The sequence below is a fragment of the Botrytis sinoallii genome (assembly GCF_014898435.1).
Source record: "Botrytis sinoallii strain Bc 23 chromosome Unknown BSIN_001, whole genome shotgun sequence".
Taxonomy (NCBI): domain Eukaryota; kingdom Fungi; phylum Ascomycota; class Leotiomycetes; order Helotiales; family Sclerotiniaceae; genus Botrytis; species Botrytis sinoallii.
In genome coordinates, this window is record NW_024066028.1 from 1355328 (window position 1) to 1374839 (window position 19512).

Genomic DNA, 19512 nt, shown 5'->3' on the forward strand with positions numbered 1-19512 from the left:
GCTTGTTCGAAATAATACTAGATGAAAGAATAATATGACTGGAACTACAGCCTTCACCTGGTTTCTAAAAGCCGCCCCAAATAATCTTACCACTTATTATATATTAAACACAATAATCATCGAACGATTTGAGAAAATCGAAGACCACTAATAAGGTGGTATTCGATTCTCAGAACCCACCACCGCTAATATCAAGAAAACACAAGTCCTTTTAAAAGATATTCCTTATCGAATTTCTTTCCGCTTCTTTTGTAAACTCTCCTTACTACAAAAATATAATATACATATACTGCTCGAAGGTATTTGTAACAAATAGCAAAATAGCGAACCACACCGAATAACTAGCTTTTGATTTAACAAAGAAGAAGAAAAGGAGGATAGATAGTATACCTTGAAGATAATAAACGATATCCCACATCATAATCGTACAACTCGCGTAATTATAATAAGCCCCTTGCGACAAGCATACGATATCCCAATCGATATTTCTGATAATAACGACGACAATAAGGAAGAGGAGAATAAGCCATTTGCTATACCTACAAGAAAGCGAAAATTGATAAGAAAGGTAGAGGAAATAATAATAATAAAAAAGAAATCTAGATTTCCAAAAACAAAGAGACAAAGGAAAGGATAAAAACAGACTTAAGGACAAGCCGTTTCTCAAAAAGGGAATAATATAACGATCTAGCCTCAGGCCTAGATTAGTTATACATTTGCTTTATCCAGCAGATCTAATCTCGCTTCGCTTTTAATCCCCTCCTGGTCCCCTCCTGGTTCCCTCCTGGCCTATAAAAACCTCTTACAGGTTCACTCTTCGTACAGTAGTTTGTTATTCTCTAGTATCGATAATTAATTCAATTCACTATCATGCCTTGAACCTATTGTCGTCACAGCTACTCGATGATATAGGCCACTCGATGATAAACCACGTTAATTAAAATACTATTTATATTATTTAAACTCTACAACTCAGAATTTTGAAAATCACATTCAATATAATTAGATTCTTCAAATTCTAAATAAAACCAAATGTAATATACAAAATTTCTATTATAATAAGATATCTAATTAAAATCAATAAAATATATTAATATTAATTTAATCTAGAAAAAATTATAAAACTTGATAATCTTTTATTACTTTTATAATATTATAACAAATCAATCAAATTATAATTATCTTACATTAACTCTTTTAAAATCACAAAAAAAATCCCCCTTGGGAAGTTTTTTCAAAATATTATATTAATTATTATTAAAGATATTGGGAACTTACCTAAGATTTATTGTAAATTTGATATTTAATCTTTAATGAATATTAATTATAACATCAAATAAATCCATGAATAATCTTCATTTCATGAAATAATTTAAAGATTGAATTCTCTGAAATGGAATGGAACAATTGGATCATTAAAGGGCTTTGTCAGTGGTCAATTGCAGTCTGTTTTTTCTCCTATGAAGATGCTGATAACGTTCACAAGCCGAGGCTGTCTCATTGTCTGCATTCATAAGCGCAGTCAATTTCTGCAGCAACTTCGAGCCAGTAGGCTCGATAATAGTCTGTGATAGAAAGTTGCCTTTTAAGAACAGCTATCAACTTTACATTACTTCTCAAACTGTGTGCATCATCTGAATCTGGCGCAGTGAGGCAGGGCGAACGACAGGCTTTGACAATTGCAAATGGCGTATGGCGTTACCATGAGACTTGCTACTATCACTAATATCCAGTAACTCCTTGATGATAACATTTCCTTGGCCGCAATGCTTCAATGATACAGAGTCCCAAGCCTGAATTACAAGGGGTCGCAAGGTCAACTCTCATGTTCCTCTATAGATTATCACAGCAGGTTGCCCTCGCTTATTAAGCTGGTATCTAAAGAGCATCGCTAACCCCTTCTCTCCGTTCCATATTTCCTTTTTTTTTTTTTTTTTTTCCAAGATTTGGCATATCCATAGTCGCCGCCGCCGCTGCCTGAAGCATATCATCCAACTCCGCCGAGCGCTCCCGTGGCACGAGCAGTCGTGAAGTCAGCGCAAGCCAAGTCAAGTTAGGCCAATTACTTTCAGGAAAGTTCTCGAGCTTTGAGAAAATGGCTAGCTTCTCCCATGAACGACATTGAGAGGTGTTCAAGTGTGAGACTGGCGTTAGCAAGCGCCCTACCCTTGTAGCTAGCTGGGTAAGTTTGGTCGAAATTCTCGAAGATTACGAGTCTCTGTAATTGAGAGCAAAAAGCGATTTAAAAAGATGTTGTAAAGCTACAAAGAAAAAGAGTATTAGCAGGTCAAGAGTTTGACCTGAATATAGAAGTGACGGAGAACAATGAATTAACACAGTAGCACTCACATTGGTTCGTCCACATCTGATGAACATTGGGCCATTCCCTCCAAGGCTCGTAATGAATTTCCTGGAGTCCAGGCAGAAGGGCAAACATACGTATACTAATTCCAATATCAGGTTTAAAGATTCCTTTTTGTCAGACAGGGAGCGAGGCAATGAGTAATTGTGGGAATGCGAGTAGCACATGAATTTTTAGAGAAGTAGAGAAACATATTCACTACTCTATCATAATAACGCAATCTCGATCTTCATTTTGATTATAGAGAATGAAATGAACGAAGTCTTTCTTTCCATAGCATTTTATATGGTCTATATCTCTTGTATTAAACAATATATGTAATGTAATGCGATGACCATGAATAGGGAGGGCTTTCTATCATTTTTTCTCTCTCCAGAAGTAAGATCTTACAGTTCCTGTGATTAATTACACTAGGATAGACTGTCACTAGGTAGGTATCTAGATGAAATCGTTAGATCATCAGTTCCGATGTCAGAAGTCTTTGATATCCAATGAATACTAGGTAATCAACACCATTCCATAACCCAGTAGTTGTAAATCTATTGGTTAACGTTCCCGTTTTCGTTCTCGGTTAGGAATCTCCCCCTCCCCCTCCCCCTCAGAGTCCTATCCTAATATTCACTCACTACCTTCTCAAGTAGAGACGAAAAGAAAACTCTCAGTCAGAGCTTTATTATCATATTACTCCAGATAACGCAAGGAATGTATTTACTGAAAAGAATAAACAGAAAATGATCAATCGATCACTTTTAAAAACAACAACAATAACCACCAATCCGCTATCATTAACCCAATACAAAATGCGCGATATTCGTCCATTCTACGCTGATTCCTCTACAATAACCAATTTGTATGATAGTGATATTTAAATTCAGCCTATAGGAGAAAGGTGCATGATAAATAAATTCATTTTCATTGTACTAAACTAACTATCATTCACGTATATCTTTGCTGAAGAAACTGAGTTTCTCAAATCAGAATACTAGCCGTGTGAAAAAAAAAGCCTGATTTCATGTTTCGTGTTAAGGGTATCCATCGTATCCATCATATCATATCATATCATATTATCATCAGCATCAGTCCCTCAGCTCATCCCACAAAATTTCAATCTCCATTACTTCCTCTCCTTCTCACTCTTTCGACTCCTGCTACTCTCCTCTTCCTTCCTAATCTCCTTCTCCCTCTGTCTGGCATCCCTCCTCGCTTTATACCCATCTCCATCACTACTCCCACTCCTCCCACCACCCTCCCTCCTCGAACCCTCCCGACTCAACTCCCTACTCCCTCCCTCACCCGGCGTAAGCACCTCCCCCTCCGCAAGAACCCTCCCATCCCTCGCCAACCGAACTTCCTTCCCCCTCTTATAACAATACCAAAACACAAACAACAGCACAAAAAGCGCCAAACTAAGCAGCACATTCGTTCCCATAAAAGCCGGCCAGCGCAATTTCAACGCATTGACAATCGCCTTTAGCATACCCACTACCGCGCCCGGTTTCGTAACCAGATCTTTGAGCGAAGAGGGCGTCAGGAAAGATTTCGCCGCAGCACTCATCCCGCCCGCTTGCGCCGCGCTCGCGGCATTCGCAACACTGTGTGCTTGGGCTTCTGTAGCGACGGCTAGGAGTTCGGGAGCGAGAGTGGTGGTGACTTTTTGCGGGAGTTGCGTGATAAGTTTTTGGAGGAAGGAGGGGAGAGAATCGTAGGATTTGGAGAGGGTTCCTTGGGAATCTTCGAGTAGATGAACGAGGTCATCGTAGGCGGTTGGAACACCGTTTATGAGGTCTTTGAGAATAAAGGTAAATTTTTGAACGAGGACTGTTGAATCGGGAGAAAGAGAAAATGCGCGATTGTTGGAGGCGGTTAGAGAAAGGTCGTCGAGGACTCGGGATAGATCGTCTTGTTCTCGTTGAGCTTCTGTGTCGGAGATGTTGGGATCTGGTTGAAGACCTGTAGCTTTGGCGTCCTTTTCCTGGAAAGAAAAAGTTAGTTGTTGATTGATGGAATAAAGGAGAATTAGATCGTTGGATTGACATACCTTTTTGCCTCTATGCAAGAAACTCAATCTCTTCCACTTCTTTGCCACTTTCTCGGTATTATCATCAACTTTCTCACCTCTCTCACCTATCTTTTCCTTTCCTTTTCCTTGCGCTTGAGTTTCATTCTCCCTTTCAACCCCCTCTTCATCCTCATCCTCCCTCAAAATCATCTGCAACTCATTATTCCTCCACTCTCCTGCTTCATCACCCATTGTTATTCCCTCATTTCCCCTCTCACTAGGTCTAGCTGGTAACGTAGGTTTTCTCTGTGGGAGTGGAGGTGGAGTTCCCTCTGCACTTATAAATCTATGCAAGAAATATTCATCCTCATCGTTAAGAATCGGACTTGCGCCTCCTCTTCCCAAATCCGCAGATGGACTTTTAACTGTATTTAAATGGCGTGGTTTTGAAGAAGTTGTCGGGGAAGCTGGGGTTGGTGATGCTAGAGGAGTGTTGGAATTGGAAGCTCGATCTTTCTTGTCGGCATTATGCTTCTTGACTTTTTTGTAGGTGAAATATTCGAGCATGATTGCGATTCAAATATTCTTGTCTCGTTTTCTCGATGTCTTAGGTATGGATCTTCTTTTATCTTCTTTGATTCAAAGATATGAATATATGAGTGTATGAATAAAAGCTTTGCAAAAAGACAGGAAGACAAGATATCAAATATAAACTCAAAACATGGTCACATCCAAGGTCATATCTCCCTTGTGCAACACATGTTTTCTTTATTCACCACTCATCTTCATTTGCGACTCGCCATACCAAACTTCAATCCAGCTCCAGAAATTCGGCCCCAGCCACACGTCATATTCAACAGGGATTGGATGGATATGTTTGAAACCCTGCTTCGCGCCCAAGCGATGGTTTGATATTTCTTCTCCATCAACGTATCACATGCTTTCAATTCACTGTCAATGGTGAGAGCCGATACAAGCCACCTAGGCATCCCCTCCAAATTCAAGCCACACGTAGCATAGCCACATTTGTACAGCGTCCACGGGTAGTATTGTCCCAACACAACGATCTTTTCTTCAAGAGAAAAAGTTCTATTACCCAACATCCCAACCAAAGCGAAAATCAGAAAAAGAAAGGAGAGAGCAGAATATCATAGAAGCATATTGTAGAAGAAACACGGATAGAAGAAAAGCTCAAGAACGAATTCCAAAGCGCCAGATTGGTGGTTCGAGCCCACCCGAATACAGGATATCATCCATGGATGTAAAATTATAAGATTCTCAATTACCCCACATTTCACAACTCCTCCCTCCAACACACCACACCTCAAAACGAAAACCAACACACCATTTGAACCACCCTCACCAAGACAACCCTCCACCACCGCAAAAAGAAACCGAACAAAATTCCAAAAGCATCAACATTTCACTCCCTCGGGTGGGCTCGAACCACCAACCTCTCGATCACGTGAGATGATACAAGTAACAGTCGAACGCGCTAGCCAATTGCGCCACGAGGGATTGTTATTTGTTGAAGATCAACGACAATTTTGAAAATCTATACAGCACATTGTCGACCACACGGTTTCTTTTTTCTCGTATAAAGGCAGACCACACGGCGATTACATAATTGAGGCTTTTTGGCCTTGATCTCGAGGCAGGAGTATCCCGAAGGTTCATCGCAGGGTCCGAATTTTTTTGGTTTCAGTTATAATGTGAATAGTAATAACAATTCGATTTTATAAGGATTCCGCATTTCCAGAATAGCTGGAAAGATGACTGTAGCTGGTCAAGAGGACACATTATGTACAACAGGCGAAGCAAATACATGAATGGATATATACTCAGGTGAGCATGGAGGCGTCGAGTTGGTCTCCAAGTCACCATCTCTGGATTTCCGTCTATCTGATCTTTCTCTCTCTAACCGCCAAACTTAACAAAAACGCCAAACTTGAGAGTCCCACACTCACTGCATGACTCGCTCCCAAACTTTTCACATATGCATCTATTACCTGGATCTTAATATCTCCCGGCAGGTCTTTCACGCTTCCCACATCTTCCATCACTTGTCTCACTATGGTTCCATCCAATTCTAACCCTGCAAGCGCTTCTCCCAAAGAACTGTTTTGAACTCCAGCACACAAGGCAACTCCAACAACCATACCGATACTAGACATCAAATACATACCTGCGGTTGCCATACCCATCTCCCTCTTTTGAACAGAAACGGTGAGGGCAATAAATGCGCAAGCAGCCGTTATTCCGAGACCAAAACCACCTGGAAATATAGAGAGAGACGCCGCGAGAGAAAGGTGATTGCTATGCCATGTTGCGAGAAGCATAGTGTAGGAGAAAATAGATGAGATAGTAGAGAAGATCAGGAGGTATTTGTAATGCCAGTGCTGATGATTGTTAGTATGCTTGATATATGAAATGTTAATACTGATTCAATGGGCAAAGAACGAACCGAGTAATTAGCCAGCCTGCAAGAAGACCTCCCGTCGTATTACCAAACACAGACGGAAAGAGATGAAGCCCAGCAGTAGTATTGGAGCTGCCTTTTGTAACACGAAAATAGAGTGGAACAGAGTACATCATCTATGCGAGGTTAGTGATTAGTGCATCGCAAATAGAAGGCATAGAATGGCTTTCGCCAACTTGTGCACTGAGTTGCAACGCATGAATAGCATAAGATGCTGCTACATCTCGTTGGGCAGCAAGTGCTGGCGGGAATATAGGCTCCGCAGCGACTTTGACCTCATACGTCACAAATATAGCGCCAAGCACAACAGATCCCAACAACAACCCAAGAACTGTAGGGTGCGACCAAGGTAGTGCTTGTCCTCCAAGACTGAGGGAGCCGAGAAAAGCAGCGATGGTTCCAGTTAGCAAGAATGCTCCAACAAAATCAATTCGTCGAAGTTTTGAAGGCCCATCTTTGCCTTGGATGGGCTCATCAGATGATGATCTCGTTGGAAGTTTATATGCTACTAAAGCAATAGCGAAAAGCATCAGAGGTCCTTGTCCGATGAACGACCTGCCACGGATTGTTAGAGAAAAGATACAATCAGGTTTTAACTGGAATGACGAATTTACCAACGCCATCCTATTGTGTCTGCTAGCAGCCCGCCTAGGGGTCCACCGATACTCCTTCCAATCGTCCCAACGACATTGACATAACTTCTCCACGCGGCAACATGAATGAGAGGTACAAGATCTGGGCGAGTTAGTGCAGGGGTTGAGAAGGCTCAAATATGACTTTCATCACTACCCACAATCAAACAGAGACCATAACACTCAGACCCGCACCTCCAATGCCAGCTACTACTCTACCCATCACAGTTTGCCACATTGTTTGTGAAAGCCCCCTTTCAAAACATCAGTACAACACCTTCAAACTCCGAAAGTCACCTACGTCAAAACACATCCGATCACGAAGAACCCGTATGATATCAAGAGAACTGGTTTCCTTCCGTATATATCACTGATCTTGCCGGTAAGAGGTTGGGACGCACACATCGCTAAAGAATAGCTAGTAGTCAACCAACTGGCATCACCCAGTGCCCGAAATTCGGAAGCAATGGTACCATATGTTGCAAGAACAAGTGTACCATCTGCATATGATATAAAAACACTGGAAAATAAGCACGAAGAAAGTCGATGAAGGAGTTTTGAATATGTACCAATCAGCAGAAGACTTATTTATGATAGCAGCGCTCTCTCGTGACTTTTCCGTGGTTTCGTCTTGGACTTGGTCATTTTGTGCAGATTCCACGTCTGGAAAAGTTGCGGTTGACTTGTAATTTGGAGTTGAAGCAGCGGTTACTGGTGAAAGTAATGAATCTGTTTCCGAGTACGATTTTATCGAATCCGCATCTTTGGATGAAGCTTGACTCGAATCATCTCTTGGAACGGTATCTCTCTCATGCAATGCCATAGGTCAATATCCAATACCACCTCCAACAATAATCTTTTTTCTTATGATTCAAGCTATGGCGGACGTCAAAAGTTTAATAAATGCTTTTTCAAACTGCCTTAGAACCGACTAAGGTTTTGTTTTCTAGGGCATTGACTCAATCCGCTGTCAGTCTAAGCCAAGCCACTGAGCCGTCAGCAACAGGGCCAATAACTCGGTCCCGGTTGAAATGAAAAGTTGAAAGCTCATCATTCTTTCTAAAATCCTCACCTTATCAAATATCCGAAATTTGATCTCACATATGGCTGCGGGAATCAACAAGAAACTCCAAACTCCCAATGAGAGAGATGTACGAGTAAGTGTACATGAAGCCTCTATCACACGATAGGCTTTGAATGAGCGGAAACCCCCCTGTTGAATGAAACCCTGAAGCCCCGCAATTTGATGATGAAAATAGGCACGGATCTCACGCCATACATTGGAGTTGAGGCTTGCTTTAGCAATCACACAACGTCATGTCTCCAACTTTACAAAGCCTTTTCCTATTTGTACGGCAAAAATGATTTCGAAGCTTTAACGCAGCGGGGTATCCTCCCTAATTCACAATCGTATAGCTAGGAAATCCCCAACCCAGAAGCATATGCAGTTACCCGTTGTTGCGGACTCTTGGACGGCATGAGACTTGAGTTCCACTTCCGATGTGAAGAGTACTATCTACTCCACAGCGAAATGTGGAATGTGGGTGGGTCAATGATAGCCTCGACCGCATCTTGTCATGGCTGACTTCATCTCCAAACCTTCAGTTGGAGCTGTATCGATTCTTCTCACTTAAATAACGAGAAGGGATCATAAAGACAATACCTAGAACAGAACAAATTCAGCATGAAGAGCCTCACCACTGTTTGTCCTAGGACTTGCTACAGTTTCTGCTGCCGCGCAACTTCCAATTGGACAAAAGAATGATGTAAGGCGAACATAGTGCGTTGTTTTGACAGATGACAGGACCCTACACAGCCAGTCAATTGATTATATGCCCTTACTATAAGAAGCATGTAATGATCAAGGAACCTTTTCATTCAAGCGTCATTACTGTACTACTGCAATATGCTGTCCTTCAAGAGTCACATTATGGACGGGCAAGAATGCTCATAACACAAATGTGACGGATGTAGCACCTCCTTATGGTCAGTGTTCACCTCAGCCCCTCGGGTAGCCCGGTAGCTGATGTATCAGAACAGGTGGATATCAGAAATTCGTTGAGCAGGGCTTCAATGATGCATATCTCCCAGTCTGGCTTGAATATGCTGGATACAGCACTTTCTACACGGGTAAACTTTTCAATCATCACACTGTGAGCAATTGGAATAAACCCCATCCAGCTGGATGGACTTCGTCCGATTTTCTTTTGGATCCGTTCACATATCAATATTATAATTCTACATTTCAAAGGAATGAACATCCGCCTGTGAGTCACGAGGGCGAATACTCAACCGATGTCCTTGCGCAGAAGGCATACGGATTACTTGATGAAGGAGTACAATCCAGAAAGCCATTCTTTTTGGTCGCAGCGCAAATCGCCCCTCACGCGAATGTTGACCCGGCTGCATTTAAGCCTGGAGAGGGAATCCTGATGACGGCTCCTATTCCTGCTGAGAGACACAAGCACTTGTTTCCTGGTGCAAAGGTTCCAAGGAATGCTAATTTCAATCCAGACAAGGTAAGTTATGTATTGTTGAAAAGATCTCAAGCTAAACCTTTCATATAGCCTAGCGGAGCCTCATGGGTAAAACATCTAGATCAACTAACTGACGAGGTTATCGCATATAATGAATGAATTCCACCGAGCTCGTCTTCAAACCTCCAAGCGGTAGATGAAACTTATCGAAGGTCTTGTTATCGATTGACTGATTATGGTATCCTTGACAATACCTATTTCATCTTCTCTACCGATAATGGCTACCATATCTCTCAACATCGTCTAGCCCCAGGAAAAAGAATGTGGGGTTTGAGGAGATATCAACATTCCTCTCGTCATCCGTGGCCCTGGAGTTCCACAGGGAGAGGAAACAAGTGTTGTGACTGCGCACACAGATCTTGCTCCTACGATTCTCAAGATTGCAAATGGGGATTGGAAAAGAAAAGATTTAGACGGGAGCGGTAATTCCCCCTCGATTCACAAGGACTCAAAGATGCCGAGAATACCCAGACAGGACACGTGAATGTCGAATTCTGGGGAAAAAGCACTTCCTGAAGGTATCCATCGATTTTCTCTCGACGATGGGAAGGTCGTCTATTATGGTCTCAACAACACCTACAAAGCTCTGCGTATAATTAGCGATAGCCATACTCTCTACTACTCAGTTTGGTGTACCAACGAACACGAGCTCTACGATTTAACCACCGATCCGCATCAAACAAACAACATCTATCCTTCCTCATCTATTGCAAGCGCTTCCACACATGGCAACCTCAATCTTCCCAAGCTCATTCCCCGCCTCGATGCTCTTCTCATGGTAACAACATTCCTGCAAGGGTAACACGTGCGTACAACCTTGGTCGGTGTTACATCCAGCCAGAAACGTGAGAACACTTGACGACGCTCTATCTCCCTCGCTTCGAGCACATTTTATGCAGAAGACATGGCAGAAGAGTAGTAGTTATGATAAATGTGAATTGGGATATATTGTAGATAGTGAGGGACCACAGGAAGTATTGCTTCCAAGAGGATATGGATAAGTGGGAATTGTAAGGTTATCTTGTAAGCATATTTCTATTCGTCTGTACATATCATGTTGTACGTCACTTCGAGACACGAAGGCGTGGATCGAGAAAATAAAATAAAGTAAAAGTCAAAATTCGATATATCTCCCTTTTCTCCAGCAATCAAGATTCCCTGACCAATTCCAATTCTCAAAATCCTCTCTCTCCTTCAAAATAGAAATGAAGCAATCAACATGGAAGTGCATGTGAATGGCTTTTATTGCAATTGCTTTTTTCGCTTTTTTGATTAGTTCATGGTAGAGAAGAAATATAAAGCCGATTCCTTTGATGAGACTATCAATTAACCTTATGTTATGTTCTGTTTATTCCATTGAATAGGAAGTTCAAATTCTAAGTTGTAGAATAGGTGATTTGATTGGTGATGATAGTAGTTTTGTCAGTGGGAGTGGCTTTACTAAGTAGTTATATGATACTAAGAAAGTAAATCCATCATAACCTTTTAATATTCAATCGTTTCATTATTTCGGATTAGATCTTGCTCTGAAATAGGTAATGCAGAAAAGATAAATAATTGCGGGGTTTATAGAGAACGTAAAAGTTTCGATTGTATAGAACTGGTTATCATGCAATTCACCTCCTCCCTCTTTCCTCATTCATCCGGACTGACATCATCGATAGGCCTCGCCTTTTTCAATCGATAGAGCAAAAATGAAGCAAGCAAATTAATGCCACAGGAATCCATAAGGTTCTGACAAAAAACAAAAAAGTCCTGACAAAAACAAAAACATCGCAATCACCAACCCTCCTATGGCCTGACGTACATGAAATTCATCTCTTTCACGATGAATATCAAATTTCGCAATCATTGTATATCTCGGGATTGGTCCCCATTCTGCATCGTAGCCCACCATGTATAAGGCCATACAAACGCAAAGTACCACGTGAAGATAGCCCAAACTATTCCAACAAGCAGAGCCCACCAAAACCAATGCCGCCATATGTGACAATTGGGACACTCATAGTTTTCGGGGGAAATGATATTCTTGATTCCTTCGTTCCGAGCCGCAATGCGCAGAGTCTCGACTCTTAAGGAGGGCAGCGGATGGATGTGCGGGTGTCCGCTTGTGCTTTCACTTCTGGGGTAGGTGGGCGTGTTGGAGTGAATGGAGAAGAGGGGGAGAAGAGAAATGAAGGCGACGAGGCCGTCCAGGTAGGAGCGGAAATCACGCGTGTAGGAAAACGATGTCCACAACTATACGCAATGAAGATTTTCAGCTCCGGATCGTCGTTCTCGGGATGGTGGGACGGGTAGATGGGAATCCACGAAATGGGCTTCGGACCTTGCCAATTCCACTTCCAAAAAAGCCAGGAGGGGGCGGGTTTGGGACGTCTTTTGTGGACATAGTAGTGCCCTTCTCCAGCTACATTTCCTTTTCGTCTGCGGATTTCGCGCGGCGAAATCGCCAGGTCCACGGCTTGATGTAGCTTACTTTGTGCGGTGCTTTATAGACGTAGAATTTCTTTTCTGCTGTTCCTGGCCGTGCTCCAGGCGGCGGTCTGGGATCGGGGGCTCTCGGATCGGGGATATCCGCGGCGCCAGATGGCGCACCGAGACCTCTCACATCGAAACGAGCTTTCTGCGCAGCATTCCGGTTGAGTTTCTCTTCTATTTCTCGCGCTTTCATTTCGTCTGTAACTTTGCTGTTGAATTAGCTCTAATACCCTCCAATTTTTTTTAAAAACATTCAGACTCCTTTAATCGATTCTTTCACTCACTTTCCCTGCCTTTTCCTCTTTTTGCTCGGGCAATGTCCTCTCGTTCGCGCCTGCTTTCCTCAGCTCGGGCATCCTTAATTCTGCCATCAGATTCGGAAGTTTCAGAGACTTCCGTAAGGGGATCGGGAGTTGCGACGGGTGAACCCTCCTCTGTGGAGACCTCCTCTTGCGCAGGAACATCTTGATTTTTCCCAAGCTCTTCTTCTTCTTCCTTCTTTTTTCTGGAAGTTGCATCTTCAGATACATCTTGTCCTGCCGTTTTCCCCACGCACTCCGCTCTCGAAGATTGTCTTGCCATGCTTCTTTCCCTTCTCCAAAGCCGTGGTAGGCGGAAGTGTAAGCAGACTTGGAACTTTCTCCTTTTTGTGATCGTCTCCCTAGGGTACTCATGATGTCTATTTGAAATTTTGGCGTTTATTTCTGATAGGATGATTTCCCTAGTACTGACGATACTTAAAGCGAAGTAAAAGTAGTTAACGTTTGGGATCTCAAAGAGAAGCTACAGCTATGGGAAACTCCACCGGAAGAAGATGTTCTTTGTAGTGTAAATCGCGTCTTTGGAAGCGAAAAGAAATTCGGCTATTAGACGTTTTGCGTTGTCGAGTTCTTTGTTAGAATTATGCTAAATAATTACTAGTCGATTTCTCAAACAAAGCAATTGTTCTCTCAATTTACATTTGCAGGAAGCAGTAAGTCTATCATCAGAGAAAACAGTAAAAAGACGTAAGTCACTACATACAAATTGATCAATTAACACTCTACTCTCCGTGGGAAATAGAATAGCACAATAGAATATCACGAATAATCACACTCAAGCACTAAAGAAATTGAAGCTGTTTTATTCTTATGCCCTATTATAGATTCTGGACTACAATTTTCGAAAATTTATAAGGCATGAGAGTAACATTTTGGATTTCCTAGAGTATAAGAGTAATTCATCACAAAACACAGCAAAGTGAACAGAGCAAGCTAACCCCCGCGCCCCCCTTCCAATCAAGACAAAAATCGCAATAAATTAGATTAAAATATGGAAAATAAATTCCAATTACCTATCTACCTAGGTACTCATAATATCAGAAGATGAATATAAATTACTCAAATCAAACAACATTTCGAATCGAACCCCGCAGAAAAAATCCTAGTGTCAAGTCTTTGGTCAAGGGGTTGTGTAGGTACTGACTGTAAAGATCTATATCATACTAGTATGTCATATGGTATAATCATACAATGTGCAAATCTGATCGTATCAATATGATATGATATGAAAACTTCTTCTAAAGCCCTTGAATAGGTACTAGTGTAGGAGAGAGTACTTCATTCTGTTTCTCCTTTTTTTTTTATTGAAGAATTCGAAGCTGATGAATTCTAAAAGACAGTTATTTGAAAGGAAAAGGAACATACGGGTTCTAATCCAATGTGTCAAATGCACATCTCAATAATTCATTTATCAAATCACGAGAGCACATGCTGCCGATAATATTTTTGATAATTTGAATCATAGATCTTAGTGGAAATCACTCACCTGATCAGATCACTCGCTTGCAGTGCACATCAAAGAAAATAGGACTAGAACATAAAACAACCCAATCTTCCCCCGCCCCTACACCTTCCTCAACCACCCCTCCACCGCCTCCCAAAACGTATCAAAATCCTGAATCTGTGGACTATGTCCCAACCCCTCAAACTCCACCAAATCCATCCCTGGAACTCTCGCCGCAACCTCCTTCCCCAGCACCTCATAATGCCCGACTAGCGCCTGCACACTCGCCGGCGCCCACGCCTTCCCTATCGCCGTATTATCCAAATCCCCCACCACGAGCAAACTCCTCATCGTCAAATTTGGCAGCTGATACACGATCGGCTCCACAAAAACTGCATCCGTTACTAATGCCATATCCCACGCGAAGGTGCGTCCCTGCGGTCCCGCATACACGTCCAGAAGCATATTGACCCATTCGTCGTAAGCGGGATCCCAGGTCCCGCCATAGTAGGTGGATTTCTGATACGTCATGATGCTGGTGTAGGTAGTGGCGAGCTCGGTGGTGAAGGTGAGGTCGGGACGCTGGTAGGGGACTCCTAGGGCCTGCCAGTCTTCGAGACCGAGAGGGTCAACGAGGATGAGACGCTGGGTTTGCGAGGGGAAGGTGAGGGCGTAGCGAGCGGATATCATGCCGCCCATGGAATGACCCATGATGATTGCGGAGGTGATGTTGAGGGATTGGAGGAGAAAATTCGTGTTGGTGGCGAGTTGGTGCAGGGAAAATTGATAGTGCATTGTTTTTGAGGATTTGCAGAAGCCGATTTGATCAGGGATGACGACGCGGTAGCCGATGGAGGAGAGAGCGTGAGCGGTCGTGTTCCAGGTTGCGCCGCAGAACATTTTGCCGTGGAGGAGAACGATGGTTCCGGCGCGGGATGTGGTGTTGGAGGGAGAAACATCCATGTAGGCCATGGTTAGATTTTGCTGTTGCGAGATGAAATGGTAGAAATGCACGGGGTAAGGGTATTTGAATGCCAGATCACCTGGTGCTGGATCCTCGTGATAGCGGTATAATGTTGTGCTTCTGACAACAGCTACGAAGCCAAAGATCAGAAGGAGAAATATGGCGAGGGAATTTGCCATTGTGAAGTTTGAAATTCCAAATATTCGAGTTGGGAATATTGATATGAATCATTCATGATTTATACACAAGACTAGAACCACAATATTCGGGCCCTTTGACAACAAACTGGGGTAGCTTTTAATCGGAGTAAGATCTCGCCGACGTAATCACCACCAACGAATGAAAGTGCACAGGATCTTCCGAGACAAGTAGGATATCCATCCCACCTTCTACATTCGTCAAGCATCATGCACCATGCAACGTATCGTCATCATTGGAATAACCGTCGAGTTTATCCCCAAAAATATCACTGGTGTAGAGAGAATTAAATAGACCTCACTTGTCACCCAGCCGAGCCGTGCATACGGCATTATTGTGATATAAAGAATCGAGTTAATCCTCCAGAACACTACTGGCATAAAGAGTACTAAATAGACCTACCTCACTCATCAATCATCCTGGCCATGCATACAGCACCATCACAATCCATCGAATCGTCTCCAAAATCCAAATACGACAACTTCGAGTCAGCATACCGAGCACCATCCTTACACCCAAACCCATCAAAACAGAACTCTTACCAACGTCTTGGGTTCGGCTATGAGTACGGTATATGAGTTATCCAGGGTAAATCTGACCGGCATACAACCCTATAGGAGAGAGTCCTTCGGGACCGAGAGGATATACTCCACTGCCCCCCTCTACTGATCCTACTGTCACCAATTTCCGATTGAACTCCCTCATTACGATAACCATCTCCAGTACAAACAATAAAAACTTCTACGTTTGAACTCTTTCATGTTCAACTTCCTGACGCATCACACCAGAATAGAACTCCTCATCCCAGGTATATATAGATGGTGGTGGAACTATTTAGGGCTGGTGTTTATAGTGTGTGGGTATTAGATGGCTGATGGAGTTTGAAATGGAAATCAAATTCATCTCAATGCTTTTCATGGGTTTGTATTATATCAAAGCTTGATTATGTAGTTCAAAAGGGTGCTGAATGAGGGATGTACATATACATATACAATAAAAAACAAAAAGACTGAAAACACAACACAACAAACACAACACAACCAACCCATCCCTTCCGCAAAAGCATCCCCAGAAACTCTTTCACAACCGAAAGGAATACATATTTCTCAAAGCAAAGCAAATAAACCAAATATACCCAAATAAAACCCAACTCTAATAAAATAAAACAATAAAATAATAAAAACATATCCACATAAACACCATAAAACAACACATACCTACCCCCCAAGCTTTAAACCCCAATGAAAGAAATCCCTTCAGAAAAATAAGTACCCATATAGAACAATGCCATGCTTCCATACTTCCAAGCTTCAAATTCCAGATTCCACCTACTAGTACTATCTATCATACAGCCAGCCACTCTCCAAAAACATGACGAGAGAGAGTACCTAGCTAGATGGACGAGGTAACAACTTTGTACCAATCACCAGTACATTCGTTACATTTGTTGACATTCGTTACACTAGCAACGCTCATTCTACATTCCACAACACAACACTGACAACACAGTAACATAATACCTCTCTACATCCATATCCATCTCCATCTCCATCTCACATATACATGTACATATACTCTACATTACACAAATAAAAATTCCTACATTCCAGTCATACTCTACAATCAAATAAATAATAAATCATACATACTCATCCTATTATTCTCCAAGAGTAAAAGTAATTACAAGGAGCAAAAAATCCTCAACCGTCAACTAATCCATCCATCCACCTCACACACTCAACCTCAAGCATGTATATCCTCCCTCTCCCTCAACTTCATTATCATTAAACATAAAAAAAAAAAAACAAGTTCCCATTCTCATTCCTACCGAACCAGGATTTCTCTCCAGCGAGCGACTTCCCAGACTTTATATTCTCAACCCTTTTATTCTGGTGAGTATAATTGCCACGATATCGAATAGATATTCAAAGCATATACAGCTAGAATTTCCGTTCCAGATTTCCCGATCCAAGATTTCTCAACCATTAAATTATCCAGGCAAGCAAAAGCTCGTAGTTTAGACAACAGAAGAGTTAACGGGAACAGTACCCGTGCTATTGAATGCCGGATCATTCACCGCATGGTTTGAGTTAACTGCAGTGGCTGCTGGGGTATTCTGTCCTTCACGATGGCCAGCATTGTTCGTCACCGGCACACGTGCACCATCATGATGGGCACCATTATGATGACCACCATCCTTATCATGGAATGTACTTGGCTGCTCATCGTAATCCCTAATATGCAGACCCAGATGCGCAGGATCGATATTACGATGGCCAAACAGCAAGATAGCACCAAAGCCAATCTTGGCAAGGACATCGAGAACGCCGTAGAAAACTGCTTCCGAATCGGGTGCAATGACGTTACCACCCTCGGAAAGACCCCAGGCGATAGGGTAGATGAACCAGAGGAACATGGTGATGCCTCCACAAGTCCAGTATACTTTGTTCACTTCGGTGCCTAAAGCTTTGGCGTGTTGGGCTCCGACGACGAGAATGTTCCATGCAATGCCAAAGAGAGCTGCCATTGCGAAGACGAAATATCCCCATTTATAAGAAGATGCAACGAGAGCACCAACGAGGCCAGTGATAATCATGACCTCGTCCAAAAAGATTGTGAACAATATCGTTGGCCATGGAAGACCTGCAGTCAAGAGGATATCCAAGAGTAATAGCTGAAAGAAGGATTATTAGCACTTGACCATATAGGAAGGCAACAGCAGGCAATCTTACAGGAGTTGTGATAACCCAATCAATATATCTCACGTAGAAGATTTCCCGATATACACCACTGACTTTAGGATCGCTACGTTGGAATTCCTGAATGATGGAAGCGTAGCCCAAATTTGATGCCATGGTAAAGTATGCAATCGAGGCCGTCATAGTAATGGCCGCAGTAATGTAATGGAAAACACGCTTGCTTCGTGGGACTCGGAAGCTCATAGCCATGAAAATTATAGTTGCAAAGGCCATTGCAGCAGTAATAGCCCAATACACATCACTTCCACGGGTTGTGATGTTAATATCGGAATTTGCTGGGTAGTGAAAAACATCTGGATTTGCGTGCAATGCACCATTGGCTCGTTTTTCAATCATATTGATCGAATGTATGGGTATCAATAAGAAATTATTTCAACAACAAACAATATGAAGAGAAGTATATATGAGAATCAAGCAGAATTTTCAGTATGATATAAGAGTGGAAGTATACATATGTATAAGTCGCGAATTGGATGAAGCGGCTTATAAAGAACTTCAAGACTCAGCTAACTGTCAAATCTTCGATCATACTATGATCAGCGACATCGACATCATACAACTGCCGACGCTGCCATCGATATTTCATCGGGACTTCAAAATCTAGATGACAAGACGCGCGCAATAAAACAAGAATCGGCACATAAAAGCTTGATTGGAAAACAATAAAGCTTTGCCATATAGCTCTACTGCATATTTCCCACACGAAAACGAGGGGAGAACCGAGAATTTGTCGTCAACCATGCATACTAAATTGCACCTATTTCGGCTAGAGAAATTTCTAGTGGCTAGACCTACAGCCCTTTGAGGAAATGATAGCAGCAAATGTGTCATCCATTTTGAATTGATTCGATGACTTGAAAATGCAACAACGATGACAAGATGAGGGAAATTTTCCCAGGGGTCCGAGTACCATTAAAATTCCTACATACCTATTACCTACCTAGCGAATGAGTGATATTCTCGGTTGACAGTCGGGATTGGATTAGGATAGAGATGTCATAGACTTTGACGTAACATGTGCACAGACTTCGATACTCAATCCCATCATGGAAAAATCGTAAATCTCAATCGTTTCCTTTTCCATCCCGCAAAAATAGATCCACTAAAACAAAGCTTGTTTTTGATCTGTGACTGAAACGTTCTAGACCTATGAAAACATCGAAGAGCATGCATACCTATTACCTAGGTACCTAGGTAGGTATATCTTTCTACAAATCGTTCAATCTCCTCAAGATCGTAATGCGACCTTCATAGTTCGAAAATAAAAAAGTCACATCAACAAATAGAAGTCGCTCCCGTCCCTTCCGAGGTTCCGAAATTAAAAAGTCAGTACACCACAT

At 42.3% G+C, this 19512-nt stretch overlaps 8 protein-coding genes across 8 annotated transcripts; 2 read left to right on the plus strand and 6 right to left on the minus strand.

Annotated features, from left to right (window-relative positions):
* Positions 1–1616: 1616 nt before the first annotated feature.
* Positions 1617–2529, minus strand: EAF02_000253 (uncharacterized protein; the record flags this gene model as incomplete). Its single annotated transcript, XM_038896301.1, is given in 3 exon segments — positions 1617–1793; positions 1897–2200; positions 2213–2529. The coding sequence occupies 3 exon segments, from the start codon at positions 2527–2529 to the stop codon at positions 1617–1619; spliced, it is 798 nt and encodes a 265-aa protein (XP_038763160.1).
* Positions 2530–3476: 947 nt separating this feature from the next.
* Positions 3477–5087, minus strand: EAF02_000254 (uncharacterized protein; the record flags this gene model as incomplete). Its single annotated transcript, XM_038896302.1, has 2 exons — positions 4401–5087; positions 3477–4334 (listed from the first exon to the last, which is right to left on the minus strand). The coding sequence occupies exons 1-2, from the start codon at positions 4926–4928 to the stop codon at positions 3477–3479; spliced, it is 1386 nt and encodes a 461-aa protein (XP_038763161.1). The 5' UTR covers positions 4929–5087.
* A 1172-nt stretch (positions 5088–6259) lies between these two features.
* Positions 6260–8295, minus strand: EAF02_000255 (uncharacterized protein; the record flags this gene model as incomplete). The annotated part of the gene is made up of 7 exons (XM_038896303.1): positions 6260–6778; positions 6876–6956; positions 7017–7395; positions 7455–7605; positions 7668–7726; positions 7774–7992; positions 8042–8295. 7 exons carry the CDS (start codon positions 8293–8295, stop codon positions 6260–6262), a joined length of 1662 nt encoding a protein of 553 aa, XP_038763162.1.
* Positions 8296–8575: 280 nt separating this feature from the next.
* EAF02_000256 (uncharacterized protein) lies at positions 8576–10108 on the plus strand (the record flags this gene model as incomplete). Its single annotated transcript, XM_038896304.1, has 6 exons — positions 8576–8629; positions 8893–9016; positions 9186–9238; positions 9356–9458; positions 9513–9991; positions 10040–10108. The coding sequence occupies 6 exons, from the start codon at positions 8576–8578 to the stop codon at positions 10106–10108; spliced, it is 882 nt and encodes a 293-aa protein (XP_038763163.1).
* Positions 10109–10493: 385 nt separating this feature from the next.
* Positions 10494–10811, plus strand: EAF02_000257 (uncharacterized protein; the record flags this gene model as incomplete). Its single annotated transcript, XM_038896305.1, has 1 exon — positions 10494–10811. One exon carries the CDS (start codon positions 10494–10496, stop codon positions 10809–10811), a length of 318 nt encoding a protein of 105 aa, XP_038763164.1.
* A 1605-nt stretch (positions 10812–12416) lies between these two features.
* EAF02_000258 (uncharacterized protein) lies at positions 12417–13069 on the minus strand (the record flags this gene model as incomplete). The annotated part of the gene is made up of 2 exons (XM_038896306.1): positions 12417–12691; positions 12772–13069. 2 exons carry the CDS (start codon positions 13067–13069, stop codon positions 12417–12419), a joined length of 573 nt encoding a protein of 190 aa, XP_038763165.1.
* A 1302-nt stretch (positions 13070–14371) lies between these two features.
* On the minus strand, positions 14372–15394 carry EAF02_000259 (uncharacterized protein; the record flags this gene model as incomplete). The annotated part of the gene is made up of 1 exon (XM_038896307.1): positions 14372–15394. The coding sequence occupies one exon, from the start codon at positions 15392–15394 to the stop codon at positions 14372–14374; it is 1023 nt and encodes a 340-aa protein (XP_038763166.1).
* A 2036-nt stretch (positions 15395–17430) lies between these two features.
* On the minus strand, positions 17431–18508 carry EAF02_000260 (uncharacterized protein; the record flags this gene model as incomplete). The annotated part of the gene is made up of 2 exons (XM_038896308.1): positions 17431–18087; positions 18146–18508. The coding sequence occupies 2 exons, from the start codon at positions 18506–18508 to the stop codon at positions 17431–17433; spliced, it is 1020 nt and encodes a 339-aa protein (XP_038763167.1).
* Between the last annotated feature and the right edge of the window lie 1004 nt (positions 18509–19512).